Here is an 18330-nt window from a genome sequence, read left to right as displayed (position 1 = left end):
TTAGGAAAAAGTGCTTTCAACTTTGCAAGTTTGGAACACAGAGTATAAAGTTTGGACAACTCTGGCCTAGATACACATTCTGTCTGGACAAAATACCCAGAATCAAAAAGTGCACATATATTTAGTGGGAATGAACCTTGGTCTCATCAGCAACGTGACGGAGCTCACTCACCTTCTGCAGGTACACCTGCTGCCAGTCGATACCTTTGAAAAACTGATGCTCCTTCACCTCTAGCGCTCTAGAAGGGAGACACAACAGACGGCTCATTTCAGCACAAGGTGGCAGTGTTGCCCACATTGCTGGTCTGTGACATCTTCATCCAGTCTGAAAAAAGGCCCTGATGCAAAATGACAGCACTGACTTCACCCATCAGATCACTCAGTGCACCACGACTCATCTACTCATCTCAGCGTTCCACAAAAGGGAGAACACCCCTCACTGTTCGGTTAATATTTTATCACATCTTTGATTTATCTTTGATAAGTTTTTATCAAAGATTAATCACTTTGATACAATGTAAACAGCCATTCATGACTGAAATCTACTTACAAATGATGCAACACAAAGTGATAATCTTTTCCAAGCTGGTTTTCTTCTATTGCCATGGTAACTACATCTACTCATTGACTTACGCACACCTTGGTGCAGCCAAATCTGCTGTTAATTGATGTATTGAAATTTGGCTGGATACAGCAAATGAAGGCAGACCTAGATCATGTTTTTATTGCTGAAAACAGAAAACATTTTTCAGTCTTTTTCTATGGAGTCCTTGAATGGCTTTAATTTAACAAAAAAAAAAAACATTTGAAGTTGTGGCTCTACAATCCGGTTCTTATAAAAAAAGTAGTGAATATTTGTTTAATTATCATGGTTCATGTTTAGGTTATTGCTGAATGGAGGAAAAAAAACTACTTTTTTGATGATTTTAGATTCCAATGTGATATTTTCTGGCCCATCAGTATTTCTGAGCTGGAGGTTTTTGGCCCATGCGAGAAAAAGGTTTTGACACCCCGGGTCTGTCTAGATACTGCCATTGATGTGAACAGACATTTCATGTGGGTTTTTGTCGTACCCCCGGCCCTGGCAACCAAGCCGCTTGGACACGTCTCTTTGCAGCAACCCCTCCAGCAGATCCTTGAGCTCCGGGGTGAACGAGTCTGGAAGCTCCACATTCTGCAAAGAACAGAGCGGAGATGGAAAGGAACAGTCAGACATTATTTGAAGATAAACCAGCATCATTTGCACTTATTACCATTTTTTGAGAAAAAAAAAAAAAACATCAAGCCATCTGCTCCCAAGAAGACCTCAGGGTTCTTGAATAAAACTTTGCTACTTATACATATTGTCTTACATTAAATCAAGCTAAACTTCTGTCGTAGGTCAACTGGGACATTTTATTTATAATAACTAACTGGCACAATAGCAAGATTTATTTTCTTTTTTAAATTAAAAATTGTATACAGATCTCCTCAGAACATTTTAAACTGCCTGATAAGACGAGGCAAATGTTCCAGGTTTTCTTCCACCAGGTCCTCAGGAGAGGTTGCCATGACTCTGGTCCATTCCTCCAGGTTTCAAAGCCTTTTTGCTCTCTCACATTTTTGTCACTGGGACCGAGGTCAGGGCTTTCAGATGGACACTCTAAAATAATAACTTTGCTGTCATTAATCCATTTTGTTACTTATTTAGTAGAACCTTTAGAGTTATTACCATTTTGAGACCTATATGTGCCTAAGGCCTTCTTAGACATGTCTGTATAAAAATGAATATCTCCTCCACATTGTTTAAAAAATGATCGTAAACATGAGATCGGTTTAAGAAAAGGTTTCATCCACATGAACCCGTCAAATCCGCGCCTAAGCGTTGTTTTAAACATGCTGAACCCAAAGGGGCAGTGTAGCACAATGAGAAAACAATTACTTGTTGCACACTGTTATGCATGAGACCTTCAATCTCCACTTTCCCATGAACACAAATGGAGTTTTCTCAAATCTTCACTTTGGTCAGAGTTTTTATAAATAGCTGTTTTTATTGATATGAAACTTTTCAAAACACATTAAAATGTATCCATTTTCCCAGATATCCAGCTGTGTGTGGCTTTATCTTCCCACCTGATGTCCTGAGATGATCTCTGGGACACAGAACTGGCTGAATAGTCCCAACTTATTCACTCTAGCTTGCAACTGAACAGATGAATGTGCTACCATCAGGCATCTGGAGACTGTGAACCTGAACCTCCACAAGGAGGTTCAGGTCCACATCGCTCTGATTTCAGTTCATTCTTCCATGATGTCACTCATACAAGGAGTTGCTTTCAAAAGGCTAAACAACATTAAATTATCTCCTGGGACTAGCTAAACTGCTTCAGACGGATACCTAAGTGTACCGACTTTGGAGAAAGATAGATGATACCTACAAGGAATATCTGTTATCTTAAGTAATCCTGGCTGGCATAAAAAAAGAGGGCTGGCATAAAAAAGAGGAAATGGTCTGATTTAATGTCACGGAGGGACAAAAAGGATATGCCTGTATGTAAATGCCAGTATATCTGGTTTCAACTCAAACAGCTGCGCTTGTGTTTCTTTCACTGATTTTTGTCAACATCTTTCTTCATCCCACTTGGGGAGTCAGACAGGTGTTAGAGCAGTTAATCCTTCAGGCAGCATTACTGTGGATTATAGAGATGCAACAGTGGATTCCCAAAATCAAATGATAAATGGGATTACTGCAGAGTTCAAGCTGCATCTTCGTTCTAAGCGGGACATTTGTTTGGACAGCCGCTATAACGGTGTCCAGTTTCCATATTAAAGAAATTAAACGGGCCGCTGAGTTGAGGTTGATCGACTGAGTTGTTTTTTACAGACGATGACATCATCACAAACCAAACCCCCCATTTATGCTGACCTGTTCACATCTCTGTGTTGATACTTATAGGTTCCATGAAATATAGACGTGGATAAATGCATTTGTCCTCTTTTTACTCTTTTCTTCTACAGAAAACGATTCATATAAAAACCAATCTAATCTGATTGACTTTAGTCTGTGATAGAGTAAACAATTACAGCCATAGTGAAAGGAAATATCTTTTTTGTTGTTTTCTACAAAGATGTTTTAAAATAGGATTGACAAATTTGTTGGTACCCTAAAGAAACTATCAGTGCTGCAGTTACATTCATGTTTCAAGTAGCGATGACCCGATAAATCAGCCCTGAATTCTTTAACCTTGGGCTGAGAAACTCATCTGCCTCCACTAAGGTCTGAAAATCTGTAACTGCCAAATTTTGCTGTGAAATAAGAAGGCCGACTGATCAACCCGCACACAGCCATTACAGAGTTAACAAACTTCCACTAGGTATATTTGTATTACTGTGTGCACCATTCTGAGACCGGACCGGAGAAAGCAATGACTAGTTGTGTTTGAGGAGCTCAGAGAGATGATTCTAGATATTCATGTTAAAGGAAAGGGCAACGAGATCAACTTCAAGGAGCTTCATGTTTCTGTGGTCAAAGCTGCCAACAGGAGAATCAGGAGAAAGCAGCCAAACTCTCAAGGTTATAGTGGGAAACGTAACCCTACATTGATCAGGTGGATAGTGTGGATGGTGGAAGAAGAGCCAAGAAAACCATCCAAAACTAACCAGGTTCCTCTTGGTTAAGAAGAGGATTAACAGGTTCCTCTCCTATGAGAAAAACTAAATACATACAGTCTGGAATTCATCTGAATTTGTGCTGATGGACTCCAAGGTCTCCCCAATGGTCACTCCCATCATCTCTATGAAATTAAGTTGGGTTGGTTTGGGAGATGTTTTGCTGTATCTGGTAAGGGGAACCTTTGATCTGATCAGGGCCTAATTAAATCTCATCCAAGAGCCAAAACTATGTCCAGAGTCAGAAAGCTCAGTGTCAGTCACAGAATATGACCCAAAACCCACACAGAGCTAAGAGCAGCCAGGAAGGGCTGAGAATGAATCATTACAGCCCGGTTCTGAATACTACCGCACATCTACGGCACGGTCTGGAGCTCCAGTCCTCACAGACGGCTGCATCCCTGGTGCCTTGCACCTAAATAAATGGGCTGAATCATCAGCATAAAGTCTTGATATTGGCTTTATTATTTGGTTCAGGTGTGTCAAAGCAGAGATGTGTAAATGTTACAGCACAGGAAGCCGGAGGGCCTTAAACTGTGGGAAAACATAAAAACCAGTCAGATGATTGAATAACGTGCTGTTGTATAGTTACGTCTCCACATCATGGTAAAGGCCAGAGAGGCGGGTTTGTTGCTACATCCGCCTCTGTCAGACTGGATTCACTGCAGGTGTCTCCGCTCCACTGCATACTCCGGAGCAACAGAGTTGGTCAAATACGCTACATAAAATATTTTACTGAATCAATTAAAAGTGAGGGTCTGATTTGTGTTGCAAGTTGAACAATAATTGTATGTTTGCATGACCACTCCTACTGACCACTAAAAGCCTTTTTCTCCCAGTCAGCACACACAAAGTCACACACTGATGAGCAGATCTGTAGGCAACGAGGGGCACATCGACATCTGATGGAAGTAGATAAGAGCTACTCTTTGAGCCGATGGACCCTGTAGAAACATCTGTCCATGTCAAAGAAACTACAAAAACCAGCATACATGTCGTAGTCCCACAGACAAAAAGTGTCACTTTTGTCTTTCTGCACTGCTCTGAGCTGCAACCTGGGTGCGAGGAGCCAGATTGCCTCCTCTGCCCAACAGTTCATCTGCAGCAGCATATTGGTCTGCTGCTGACAGTCTTTATCTGCTGGTTCATGGAGATGTTTGAGAGAGCAGAGGTGCCAGCAACTGGGACCCACTCCATCCATCTCTGCCCAGGTCTCTGCTTCCTCCGAGTTCATGCAACCAGGTCATTCATCATGCTGAATAAACACAAACACGCATTAGGGTGGACTTTTAGAGCTGGACTGCAGTCTTTCACAGAGCCACTGCCGGTCATCTGTTACACACCCAGACTAGGATTAGAGGATAAACCAGATTAAGTGGCTGGATTCCAATCCTAATCTGGATTTATTGTGATATGAAAGACTAGACTTTCTCTGTTTAGAGATCTTGCTCTGCTAGAGAGAAGGGAGAGGGTGCAGCTCCCTCTTCCCATTCCTTACAAGTAACACAAACGGACTTAGACACTTGGATGAGTTGCATTTCGGATGCGCAGCAGCTGGCGCAAGCAGAGCTGCCGCGATGCTTCAACTCGTCAGAGTTCAGTGTGAATGGAGAGGAGGCAGGCCAGGATAGGTGGGCGAGAGCACATATGTTACAGTGTGGGCTCAATGGATGTCATTCATCCTGAGCGTGACCCGTGACATCAAAAAGGCCCGGCAGCATATTCCTCCGAGAGGCTACACACACACACGCATATTCTTCTTTAAATCATGGATGGTTGAGTATTTCTGTCAGTGAATCTGACCAGTGATCGTACATTAGCTGTGTTTTCATTGCAAATGTGCACAAAACTTGGTCCATATTCCATTAATGTTGAAAAAACACAATTATGTAATTTCTGTTTCAACTAAATATCAATTAAAATTACATGTGAATAAGTTCACGCATCAAGTCATTAAAAAAAAAAAAAAAAAGAGCCGCACCATGATCCATTCTACCACTTCCTGTCTTCTTCATGTTTTCCGCCAGTAGTTAACATCCGGTTGATCACATGACTTGTGATGTGAATAAGTGTTTCCATTGCAGTTTTGCACAACACACTAATTTCAAAACAGTCGAAAAACCACCTCATCCTAGAGCAAAACGTTTTTTGAAATAAGTGTTTCCATTAAGCAAATTTATTTTTGTAACTCATTTACATAATTCTATGGTTAATGGAAAAGCAGAAAATCTTTTTCACACAATTCTTTTAAACTGGGTCTACAGCCTCAGTCAGGCTGCAGCCAACTATTACTTTAGTAATCGATTATTTTATTAACTTTACTGACGATTGATCAATTAATCAGGTGAAAAAACTGCCACATTCTGCCAGTTAACCACTTTATACAGGTCCTTCTCAAAAAATTAGCATATTGTGATATATTTTATTATTTTCCATAATATGATGATAAAAATTAAACTGTCATATATTTTAGATTCATTGCACACCAACTGAAATATTTCAGGTCTTTTATTGTTTTAATACTTATGATTTTGACATGCAGCTCATGAAAACCCAAAATCCCTATCTCAAAAAATTAGCATATTATGAAAAAGTTCTGTGAAAGAGCAATTAACCCAATCATCTGAATCAACAATGTAACTCTAAATACCTGCAAAAGATTCCTGAGGCTTTTAAAAACTCCCAACCTGGTTCATTACTAAAAATCGCAATCATGGGTAAGACTGCTGACCTGACTGCTGTCCAGAAGGCCATCATTGACGCCCTCAAGCAAGAGGGTGAGACACAGAAAGAAATTTCTGAACGAATAGGCTGTTCCCAGAGTGCTGCATCAAGGCACCTCAGTGGGAAGAAAAACGTGTGGCAGAAAACGCTGCACAACGAGAAGAGGTGACCGGACCCTGAGGAAGATTGTGGAGAAGGACTGATTCCAGACCTTGGTGGAAGCAGTGGACTGAGTCTGGAGTAGAAACATCCAGAGCCACCGTGCATAGGTGTGTGCAGGAAATGGGCTACAGGTGCTGCATTCCCCAGGTCAAGCACGGCAGAAGCGCCTGACCTGGGCTACAGAGTAGCAGCACTGGACTGTTGCTCAGTGGTCCAAAGTACCTTTTTCGGATGAAAGCAAATTTTGCATGTCATCTGGAAATCAAGGTGCCAGAGTCTGGAGGAAGACTGGGGAGAAGGAAATGCCAAAAGGCCAGAAGTCCAGTGTCAAGTACCCACAGTCAGTGATGGTCTGGGGAGCCATGTCAGCTGCTGGTGTTGGTCCACTGTGTTTTATCAAGGGCAGGTCAATGCAGCAGCTATCAGGAGGTTTTGGAGCACTTCATGCTTCCATCTGCTGAAAAGCTTTATGGAGATGAAGATTTCATTTTTCAGCACAACCTGGCACCTGCTCACAGTGCCAAAACCACTGGTATTACTGACCATGGTATTACTGTGCTCAATTGACCTGCCAACTCTCCTGACCTGAACCCCATAGAGAATCTGTGGGATATTGTGAAGAGAAAGTTGAGAGACGCAAGACCCAAAACTCTGGATGAGCTTAAGGCCATTGAAGCATCCTGGGCTCCATAACACCTCAGCAGAGCCACAGGCTGATTGCCTCCATGCCGCAATGAAGGCTGCAAAAGGATTCCTGACCAAGTATTGAGGGCATAACTGAACATAATTATTTGAAGGTTGACTTTTTTGGTATTAAAACACTTTTCTTTTATTGGTCGGATGAAATATGCAAATTTTTTTGAGATAGGAATTTTGGGTTTTCATGAGCTGTATGCCAAAATCATCAGTATTAAAACAATAAAAGACCTGAAATATTTTGGTTGGTGTGCAATGAATCTAAAACATATGACAGTTTAATTTTTATTACATTATGGAAAATAATTAACTTTATCACAATATGCAAATGTTTTGAGAAGGACTTGTATATCGATATGTAAAAAATACCTTAAAATACAAACAATTCCTCTTTTAAATAAGTGTCAAAAGAATGCAATAACAGCACTTGATCATTTGTAGCAAAACATGCATCTGCTGATAAGAAATACTTCCATTATCAACATATGAAGCTCAGCCCTTTCTGCTTAGTTTAACATCAATACATAATAGGGTTCATCTGATTTTTTTTATTAATAATTTGAAATCAAAAGGTGCTTAGTGTGAAATTTCTTTTTACTGAGCTTAAACCAGATAAAGCTGAAACTGCCACTTGAGGAGTTTTGGGTAGAACATATTTGCAGAAAAAGCAACATTCAGTTTTAATGCTCCACTAAACTGGAACAAACTTCCAGAAAACTGCAGAAGAGCCAAAACACAGAGTTCCTTTAAATCCTGACTAAAAATGAACCAGTGTAGAGCTGCCTTTAATTCATAAAAACTGGAACATGGATCAACAAATTTGATGCGTATTTGCTTGATTATTTTGATGATGGCATATAACAAAACAGGGAATTCTCCCTTTGCGTAAGATTAATCTAGACACATTTGAGTCATTGTCCAAAACAACAGGGTTCATACGAGGATACAAACGGAGCATGGGGAGAAGCTAATACTCAGCCCCATCTGCCTCAGTAGTCAATGGGCAGGAAATGACGTCATACTGAAGGTGAACGAGTTCCAGCTGCGAGCGAGGCTGGGACTGGAATCCAGCTTGTTAAAAGACGACAAACCCTCAGCAGATTTCCTCTTTCTTCCACGGATGCTGCTTAGGTCAGGATGGGTCGCTGGACTTACTGTCCTTCAGATGAAACAAAAACTCCAGAGCATCTCTGAACGTAGCATCAGAAGGATCTGAACGCCACTCTTATGTTTGCTGTGTGTCAGTTATGTGTGTACACCTGTTCAGACAGCAGCACACTGGAAGCCATTTAGCATCAAACAGTAGCATATATAAGGGAACGAATAATTTCAATGTATTTGTTTGTGTTGAATTGAAAAAAAAGTGTAAATATCACCAATTAAATTTTTCAATGTAAAGTGTAAAATATAAAAACCTTATGCTTTTTCACATTTTAACACGTTATTACTTTTTCACCATAAATGACTGCCCCCATGTCTGTGGCTGGAACATGAGCGGCAGAATGCCAAGACTTGGTGGAAAAAGGAAATCAGCCACACTTCTCTTGGAACCTTCATCTAGGTTCTTACAGAAATGAGAGTTGTGAGATGTGTATTTGCTTGATTATTTTGATGATGGCATATAACAAAACAGGGGATTCTCCTTTTGAGTAAGATTAATCTAGACACATTTGAGTCATTGTCCAAAACAACAGGGCTCATACGAGGATACAAACGGAGCATGGGGAGAAGCTATGCTCCTCCTCAACCTTCATCTAGGTCAGTGGTTCTTAACCTGGGTTCGATCGAACCCCAGGGGTTCGGTGAGTCGGTCTCAGGGGTTCGGCGGAGCTTCTGCCGCGGAGGTAAAGACACACTTGTGTAAAGTCGTAATGACGCGCCGCTTTGCCATCACTTGCTGCAGAGGATCACGTTACATTGCTTAGCCAATCAGGGCTGCGGAGGAGCCCTGATTGAAGGAGCTCCTCTCTCAGCATGGATTTGAACTTGTGTCTTTATTTACTTCAGCAAAGCTCAAAGTTTTTACCAAATTCTGTAGCTTTCAGTGTACTTCTAAATCTGCTCCTTAGTCGCATCTTTTTGGGGTTGCTACTGCCTCTAGTGGCGTGGGTGTGGTAACACAACTAATATAATTACATTACTAAATCAGAATACCGCAGTCTTTATTATTTATTATTAGTTTTTTTTTTCTGTTAAGAATGTAGAGCTAATTAAATGATCTAAACAAGACATTAAAGTGGTTCCAGTTTCTCTCGATGACCAACCTGTTGAAACTGTGGCAAATTTTAAATACCTTGGGTCGTTCCTGCACAGTCAGCTTAACTTTGCTGAAAACACTGACTATATTTTGAAGAACTGTTCTCAGAGACTCTACCTTTTAGAAAGAATTAATGATCTCACAGTGACCCAACTAGACTCTAGTTGGGGGGGAAATCATATTTTATTTATCACTACAGAAGGGTTCAGTGAATGCGCATATGAAACTGGTGGGTTCGGTACCTCAAAAAAGGTTAAGAACTACTGATCTAGGTTCTAACAGAAATGTTAGATAATGAGACTTTTCAAAGCCATTAGGCCACTGTTTTCTCCCTGCACTGCCACTGTACAAATCATATTTGCACACTTCAGCTGCCATGGAGGCAGACAAAATGCCTCTGACCAAGTGACAGAGCGCCATCCTTTCATGAGAAACACATACGGATGACGGAAACATTTCTATCTGAAGGACAAACATCAACCTGGTTATGGCTCTCTTGGAGTTTCCTCACATCGATTTTTCACAAGCGTCCAACAAAAAACATGCATTTGGAATTGAGCACAGACTCGTATCACCTTCTGCATTATAGCGTGTTTACACAGAGGAGGTCTACTGTGTAAGGAGGGGATATCTGCAGCTTACCATGGTCAGCGTCATGCGGTCTATCTCATGTTTGTCTTTGGTCTTGTGCTGTCTGAAGGGGCTGTGCCTGAAGACGACAGAGAGGAGAGCCTGATGTCACCAGCTGGAAACGAGTGGAAACGGAAAGGAGGAGCGAAAGTGACTGGGAAAGGGTAAAGATGGTTCAGGGTGAACAAAACAGCTGCACACACACACACACACACACATACACACAAAAACAAAAAAACCCACCACCAACTCGGTTTCTTTTTAAAACATGTCACGCTCCGGCCCCTTTAGTTAAAATTTAAAACTGTGCTCAGAAAACTTCCAGCCCAATAATTCAGAAATGGTAATTTGAAGTGACCCAGATTTGACTGAGTCTAATTAGGATGCGGAGGAGGAGACGGTTCACATCCTGGAAGAAAACTTCACCATCAATCTGTCACTCTCTCACAACTCTCTTTTGTTGCACATCTTTTGTTTTGCTGACTAATCAGAAGCATAATCATTATTGTAATCAACTGTAATGGCTGAGAAAATTTTTTAATGACAAAAAAATAAAGGTATATTCACTGGGTTTTTGCACCGACACAGAATGATCAACTTATTTTATTGCACAGATGAGGCTGTGAAAGTCCTGAAATAACCGTAAATGTAAGCAATAAAAGAGCCAGCCTTGTGCTTAAAATCGTTGTCTTCTTGTGTTGCCAACGATTACTGCTAAATAAAAGAGTGGAGTAATCATTGCTTAGTGACTGTTAGTTTTTCATAAAATTTGGTGAATTATAGTAAGTTCATGATTTAGCTCAGGGGATGATGCTCTTTTTTTCATGGTTTGGTTATCTATGCCTGATATTAAAATTTGTTTGATAATGTTAAACGGTGACAAAAAGCAAAAACAGCATAAAAGGGAGTAGATACTTTTACTTACTGAAAACTCCAAAGTTTGAAGTAATGACTGTGTCTTTTACATTCATATTCTAATAAAGAGTCCTGCAGATAAAAACCATTTATATTTTCCCCTCATACTGGAAACAGTCACCATCTCTCAGTCACACACAAACTCTTCTTCTTTAAGGACTTGGATCCAAACATCAATGGAAAGACACCTCTCTCTCACTCAGACACGCGCGCGCACGCACGCACGCACGCACGCACGCACGCACGCACACCCCCCCACACACACACACACGCACCCTTTACCTGGATTTCGGCCTGCTGGGACCAGACCTCTGGCATTTACACACTCTAGATCAAACACACGCACACACTCGCTCTCATACACAAACAAGATCAAACACACACCAAACAGAAGGCGGGCGGGTGAGAGGAACTCGGCGAGAAGGGGAAGTGAGCAAATTCAAAGAGGCTCGCACAGAGAGCCAGAAGAGGTTTCAAAGGGGACAGAACGTCAGGATGCAGAGGGAGTGGAGAGCACGGAAGAGGAGGAAGAGGAGAGCAGCGAGGAAAGCTGGAGCTTTTTACCCTCTGAGGAGTTTGAAGAGCATGCAGCCTAAAGAGAACCAGTCTGCGCTGCTGTCGTACGCCGTTCCCTTCTGAAGGACCTCTGGAGCCATGTAGCCATGAGTCCCACTGTGACACACACACACACACACAGCGAGTTGGAGTTAAACGTTGGTGATTTACAGAGCAAGACAACCAAACAGGAGAGTGGAAAAACGTGACCGGATGTAAAACATTTCCAACAAATAGGTTTGAAAGGAAATGATTTAAACTCATTAGCTGCTTCTACAAGAAGAACAGAAACGTCAATGGCAGTGAGATATCTGCTATACGAGGGGGTACCCAAAAGTTTCCAGAATGACGCTGCTGCATGCGCAGTTTTCGTAGTACAAGATTCTGCCGCTAGTTATTTGTTCAACCACGCCTTCTCAATCAGTGTGCCAAGCGGCGTTGATGTGGAAGGTTTCGTCTACCCGGAGTGAATTTTCTTGGAAGAGCTGTTTTGTCCAGCCGTCGTTTTTATTCATGGAGAAGTTTTATGAGCAGCGCGCGGCTGTGAAGTTTTACTTCCTGCTCGGGAAAAAAAGCATCGGAAACCGTTCAAATGTTGAAGACCGCTTACAAGGATGACGCTATGTGTCAAGCTCAAGTTTACTCATGGTTCAACCGCTTTAAAAATGGTGAAATGTCAATTGATCATCAACCGCTTTTTTCCTGAGCAGGCAGCAAAGCTTCACAGCCGCGCGCTGCTCATAAAACTTCTCCATGAAGAAAAACGACGGCTGGACAAAACAGCTCTTCCAAGAAAATTCACTGCGGGTAGACGAAACCTTCCACATCAATGCCGCTTGGCACACTGATTGAGAAGGCGTGGTTGAACAAATAACTAGCGGCAGAATCGTGTACTACGAAAACTGCGCATGCAGGAGCGTCATTCTGGAAACCTTTGGGTACCCCCTCGTACATGCAAGTCCAACTGATGCTGTACAGAAATCAGCAGCTTGTTTTTATTTTATTTTGTGTCAATGCTTTAAAATACATTCCTAAAAATGTTGGATTCTTTTGCTGCTTCCTGAATTTCTGCAGATTACAAGATGGAGTCGGTTTATCTCCAGAAAATATTAGTCACATCATCCCTGCAGGCGCATTTCATAATGAGTCTGATGAATAAACAACAGTTGCTTCTATACTGTTTATAGAAGCTCTGAAAATGTTCCCTGAACTCCTGCAAAATCGTGGCTATTGTTATGGCAACCCGTCCAAACAACAGAACCAGAGCTGAAACAAGGGAAAGGCTGAAAACAATGCTTTTCATGTGAAATGAGTGAAGCCGCAATTTTAAAACCACCAAAACGACAAAGCCGCAGATAAAACATCTCTTATCGACATTCTTCCTCCTGTGAAGTAAACGTTTGTGAGTGTGAGGCACTTGCACTTACACGCTAGCATGGGGCTTCTTCTTGGAGAAGTCGCAGGCCAGGCCGAGGTCTGAGATCCGAACGTGGCCGTGTTCGTCCAAAAGGATGTTGGCCGGCTGACGGAGGACGACAACAAGCAGAGGTTACCACTTCACATTCTGAGCAGACGCAGACAGCAGAAGACGGCCTCCTGTCCTGGTTTCCTTCTGTGACCCTCTCGCTCTTTTGCGCTCTGCAGCGCTCGGTGTTGACGTAGTAGTCGCGTTGCACTCGACTGTTTATAGAAGCTCTGAAAATGTTCCCTGAACTCCTGCAAAATCGTGGCTATTGTTATGGCAACCCGTCCAAACAACAGAACCAGAGCTGAAACAGGGGAAAGGCTGAAAACAATGCTTTTCATGTGGATGGGTGTAGTTAAAGCTCGTTGTTCTGCTCTATGCAGTGGCAGCAGGTAGGGGAGATCCCTGACAGACACTCTTTATTCATACTTTTTTCCCCCTTCTATTAATGTAAGTTAGGCAAGATAAAAAGCGTTACGTCAGCTGTCGTGGTTCATCCTGTAACATGATATTAAAAATGAACTAGGCAGTGTTGGAAATTAAATTAAACTCAGAGAGCAATGACTAGATTTGAATTATTAAAACATCCGATTGGCAGTAAAGGGAAACGCTGACAGCCCCATAGAGCGCCCCCTGTGGCCTGCTTGGAGGCGGTTATTCAGTGTGGAACAACCTATCCCCCTCTCCTCTTGCATGTGGGGGCGCTGCAACAAGAACTACTGAAAGAAATGACATGAAAACATCTGAAGAAAATACTGAGCACAACTTCCTTCTTCATGAAATGTACACAAAAATGGAGTGGCTTCAGAGTTTAGCGATTGGAGTATTTCTCTTTTGTCTTTAGTGAAAGGCCATGTGCCATTTCTCTAACAAGTTTGTTTTGGTTGCATTTACCCAGAATGCCCTGCGCTGTAATGTACCTCCTGCTTTTGGCGTGCTCTCCGGTCCGCTAGGTGTTCACATATGTATTTGAACCAAGTCAGAGTTCACTCCAACCAAACTGAGACATAGCAAGCTCTTTATGGCACATTGCAGCCGCTGTAATTTACAAAACGTTAATAAACGATAAAAACTTAACTATTGCCTCGTTTGTTCACAGAACGTGGAGATATTCATAACACTTAAATAGGACACCATAGTTTGCTACATTTTATACCATGTCTTATACAGTAGCAATTACAAAAAATTTAATTGTCCAATATAAATAGAAATTTGCTTTCATGCATCTCAACAGAAAATAAACTGTTTTAAGATTTATATCTAGGGAGTATACATATTTTGTTGGCAATTTTCTCAGCTTTAATTTAATAACAGAAATTTAAATATATAGACAGAATAGTAAACAAAAAATAGGCTTACAAACATTTATGTGAGATTAATTCACATCCCACATTAGAACCGTCACTAGCTATAGCGGCTAATCGGTGTTGTCCTATCTGGTAACGTATATTGATGCGCTCAATGCCACTTTGGCATTTCAGGATCAGAGGCTCACCTTGAGGTCTCTGTAGACGACGAAGCGGTTGTGCATGTGCTCCAGGCCCAGGATGATTTCAGCAGCGTAGAACCGCATCTCTTTCTCACTAAACACACCGTGCTGGGAGAGGTGGTAGTGCAGGTCGCCCCCTGAACACACAGGAACACACACAAAGTGTATCATAACACTGACAACGATGTGCTCTAAGTTTCGTCTGAAGGGTGAAGATCGTTGAGGGAGGGAAGGAGCCCATCAGCCAGAGTCGGGTTGTGTGATCCAGTCGGCCCGTCTGAGAATGAAACCTCAGAGTTTTGATCTGGGATGATGAGTCAGAGGTCAGCCTACCGTTCATGAGGTCCAGGATGAAGCAGAGCTTGTCAGGGGTGTGGAAGGCGTATGTCATACACACGATGAACGGGCAGTCCTGGAAGGAAGACAGACACATCATCATCATCATCATCAATAAGTTTAAACTTGTTTTCATTCAGTGATGCTGTTACGTCTTTGATTCAAATTCATTTCCTGATGATCCCACTGTCACTGGTCTGAGTCACCATGGCGATAGACATGGTGACAGGTCAGTGAACCAACCACAGACATCTCTGCAGACCCCACACATCCTGGAAACAAACTATTTAGACATTTACCTTCAGGTTTCCCTCAGCCTTTCTTTCTGATAAAAACAATAAATATCTTCCAGGTACTCTTCTGTGAAATCAAAGTTACCGTTCCAGTCTGTGTACCAACACTCACACACACACACACACACACACACACACACACACACACACACACACACACACACACACACACACACACACACACACACACACACACACTCGGTCAGCAAAGCTGATTCTCGTTGTAAAAGCAGCAGCAGTTATGTGTAATCTGTAAACTTACAGAGTAAAAAGAGAAAATCTGGGGACTTTTTACTTGCTTAGTTTTTCATTGTATTTCATTTCCCTTTAGAATCAATGAAGAATGAATGAAGAAAATAAAGGGTAAGAGTGTGTGTAGATAAGGTGGCCAGAGTGTGTTATCAGCTCAGTGCTCTTTCTGAAGGTGTCTTGACCCTAACTGTCAAATTTATCAAAAACCTTAAGACTATTGTTCGCTGAACAGCTGCTCAGAAAAGTATTCACACCCTCCTACAAGCTGGTTCTAGTTGACTGCTTACAGCCCCTGTAGAGATTTGGCGCCAACAGGCTTCCTGCCTGATTCAGCACTGCTGTTCGTACTGGGTGGTTAAATAAATAACTGTTCTGAGTTATTCACTGTATTAAAACAAACACAGTAAACACTTCAAATCGAAATTATTTTCAGATTAAGACCCACGCAGAAACAAAGCTATTCATTAGCTTTAGTCTTTAGCCTAAACGATGTCAACACAATGAAACACCAAACGGCTCCTTGGCGGGAAGGGGGCCGTTTCATTCTTCACTGTAAATATTAGTTTTGGTTGTAGGGTTGTGTTGGCTCGCGCGACTCTGCAATATCGTATGGACATCGGGGGCAGTTCCCCTGGATTGGCAGACTGGGGTGGTGGTCCCCCTGTTTAAAAAGGGGGACCGGAGGGTGTGCTCCATTTACAGGGGGGTCACACTCTTAAGCCTCCCTGGTAAGGTCTATTCAGGGGTCATGGAGAGGAGGGTCTGTCGGATAGTCGAACCTCGGATTCAGGAAGAGCGGTGTGGTTTTCGTCCTGGTCGTGGAACCCTGGACCAGCTCTACACCTTCAGCAGGGTCCTGGAGGGTGCATGGGAGTTTGCCCAACCAGTCTACATGTGTTTTGTGGACTTGGAGAAGGCGTTCGACGGTGTCCCTAGGGAGGCCTTGTGGGGGGCTCTCTGGGAGTATGGGGTACCGGGCCCTTTGATACGTGCTGTCAGGTCCCTGTATAACAGGTGTCAGAGTCTGGTCCACATTGCCGGCAGTAAGTCGGGCTCATTTCCGGTGAGAGTTGGACTCCGCCAAGGCTGCCCTTTGTCACCGATTCTGTTCATTACTTTCATGGACAGAATTTCTAGGTGCAGCCGAGGTGTTGAGGGGATCCGTCTTGGTGGCCTTAGGATCACATCTCTGCTTTTTGCAGATGATGTGGTCCTGTTGGCTTCATCAGATCGTGATCTGCAGCTCTCACTGGAGCGGTCCGCGGCTGAGTGTGAAGCGGCCGGGATGAGGCTCAGTGCCTCCAAATCCGAGGCCATGGTCTTGGGCCGGAAAAGGGTAGAGTGCCTTCTCCGGGTCAGGGGGGTCGTCCTGCCTCAAGTGGAGGAGTTTATGTATCTGGGGATCTTGTTCACAAATGAGAGAAGAAGGGAACGGGAGATCGACAGGCGGATTGGGGCAGCGTCTGCTGTGAAACGGGCATTGTACCGGTCCGTCGTGGTGAAGAGAGAGCTGAGTCAAAAAGCAAAGCTCTTGATTTACCGGTCGATCTACGTTCCCACCCTCATCTATGGTCATGAGCTTTGGGTCATGACCGAAAGTACGAGATCACGGATACAAGCTGCAGGAGGAACTCAGAGTAGAGCCACTGCTCCTTCACGTCGAGAGGAGCCAGTTGAAGTGACTCGGGCATCTGGTCAGGATGCCTCCTGGACTCCTCCCTGGTGAGGTGTTCCAGGCATGTCCCACCGGGAGGAGGCCTCGGGGAAGACCCAGGACACGCTAGAGGGACTATGTCTCTCAGCTGGCCTGGGAATGCCTTGGGATTCCCCTAGAGGAGCTGGAAGAAGTGGCTGGGGAGAGGGAAGTCTGGGCCTCCCTTCTGAAGCTGCTGCCCCCGCGACAAGCGGACAAGCGGCAGAAAATGGATGGATGGATGAATGGATGGTAGAAGGACACACAGCCTGCCGCTGCAACGTTCAGACTTCCAGGTTGACAGAGTGCATTCTACCACTAGGGATTACAGCTGGTTACATTACCATTCACTGTCATAAATGCATCACTCTTTTTATTATGAACAAGAGAGTCTGACTGTAAAAACTGATTAGCTGTTGTTGCATTTGACAGCAGCAATAACAATCCAGCTTATAGAACTGAATGATGTCCTGGAATTAACTACACTGATTGCTTTTTAGCTGAAAAGTCGCAAGATATTTCTGATAAGTTTTTGTTCTAGGATGAGGTGGTCTTTCAGCTGTATTGAAATTAGGGTATTTCACAAAAAAAAATGCAATGGAAACAATATTTTCGGATGTTACTACTGGTGGAAAAGACAAAGAAGACGACGACAGGAAGTAGTAGGAAGATGATGGTGCAGTATTTTTTTTAACAAACGTATTTTGTGGGATTTTAATTGGACTTATTTCACGGAAACACTGTAATTGCAAAATTGTGTCTTTTCAACATTAGCTGAATATTCACAACGTTTTGTGCACATTTGTAATTGAAATGCAGTTACTGGTTGATTTTCAGACTTTTCTGGAGGATGCCAAGATCAGTGAATTGGTTTCACTTTTAAGTATTAGCTAATCTTCCAAAGTAAAGATAATCTGGGCCAATTTATCAGCCGACCGATTTATCTGTTGACTCTTAGTTTATTCTAGTTTTGTTTGTGACCACAATGCTTAACAACTCCAAAATAAAGTGGCCACACACCAGGGGTGTGAGACGGCTGTCGTCATTTTTATTTTCCAAGAGCGTTCACACCTCTACTTATTGCTGATCGGTAGAGCTCATCTGACCCAAAACTGAGGGTTACTGCCAGGTCAGAATTGTACAACAAAACCACTATTTCCCCCTTTAAACAGTTGCTTATGTTGGGTAAATCTGATGCCAGCGGTGTCCTACTGG

The 18330-nt window shown here is 42.8% G+C and overlaps 1 protein-coding gene across 2 annotated transcripts in view; it reads right to left on the bottom strand.

The window, feature by feature from the left end:
• The window catches only part of grk3 (G protein-coupled receptor kinase 3), a 77753-nt gene that overhangs the window by 7854 nt on the left and 51569 nt on the right, over positions 1-18330 (bottom strand). For both annotated transcript variants that reach the window (XM_008423195.3, XM_081613642.1), the window contains 7 exons: positions 14875-14953; positions 14548-14678; positions 13015-13109; positions 11597-11704; positions 10130-10196; positions 1074-1174; positions 173-239 (listed from right to left, as the gene is read on the bottom strand). In XM_008423195.3, coding sequence (XP_008421417.1) covers positions 173-239; positions 1074-1174; positions 10130-10196; positions 11597-11704; positions 13015-13109; positions 14548-14678; positions 14875-14953 — 648 coding nt within the window. The remainder of the gene's footprint in view (positions 1-172; positions 240-1073; positions 1175-10129; positions 10197-11596; positions 11705-13014; positions 13110-14547; positions 14679-14874; positions 14954-18330) is intronic.

The sequence above is a fragment of the Poecilia reticulata genome, chromosome 12 (assembly GCF_904066995.2).
Source record: "Poecilia reticulata chromosome 12, P_reticulata-male-v2, whole genome shotgun sequence".
In the NCBI taxonomy this organism is placed as follows: domain Eukaryota; kingdom Metazoa; phylum Chordata; class Actinopteri; order Cyprinodontiformes; family Poeciliidae; genus Poecilia; species Poecilia reticulata.
Note: the sequence above shows the minus strand (reverse complement) of the source record. Positions and strands in the feature narration are given on the sequence as shown.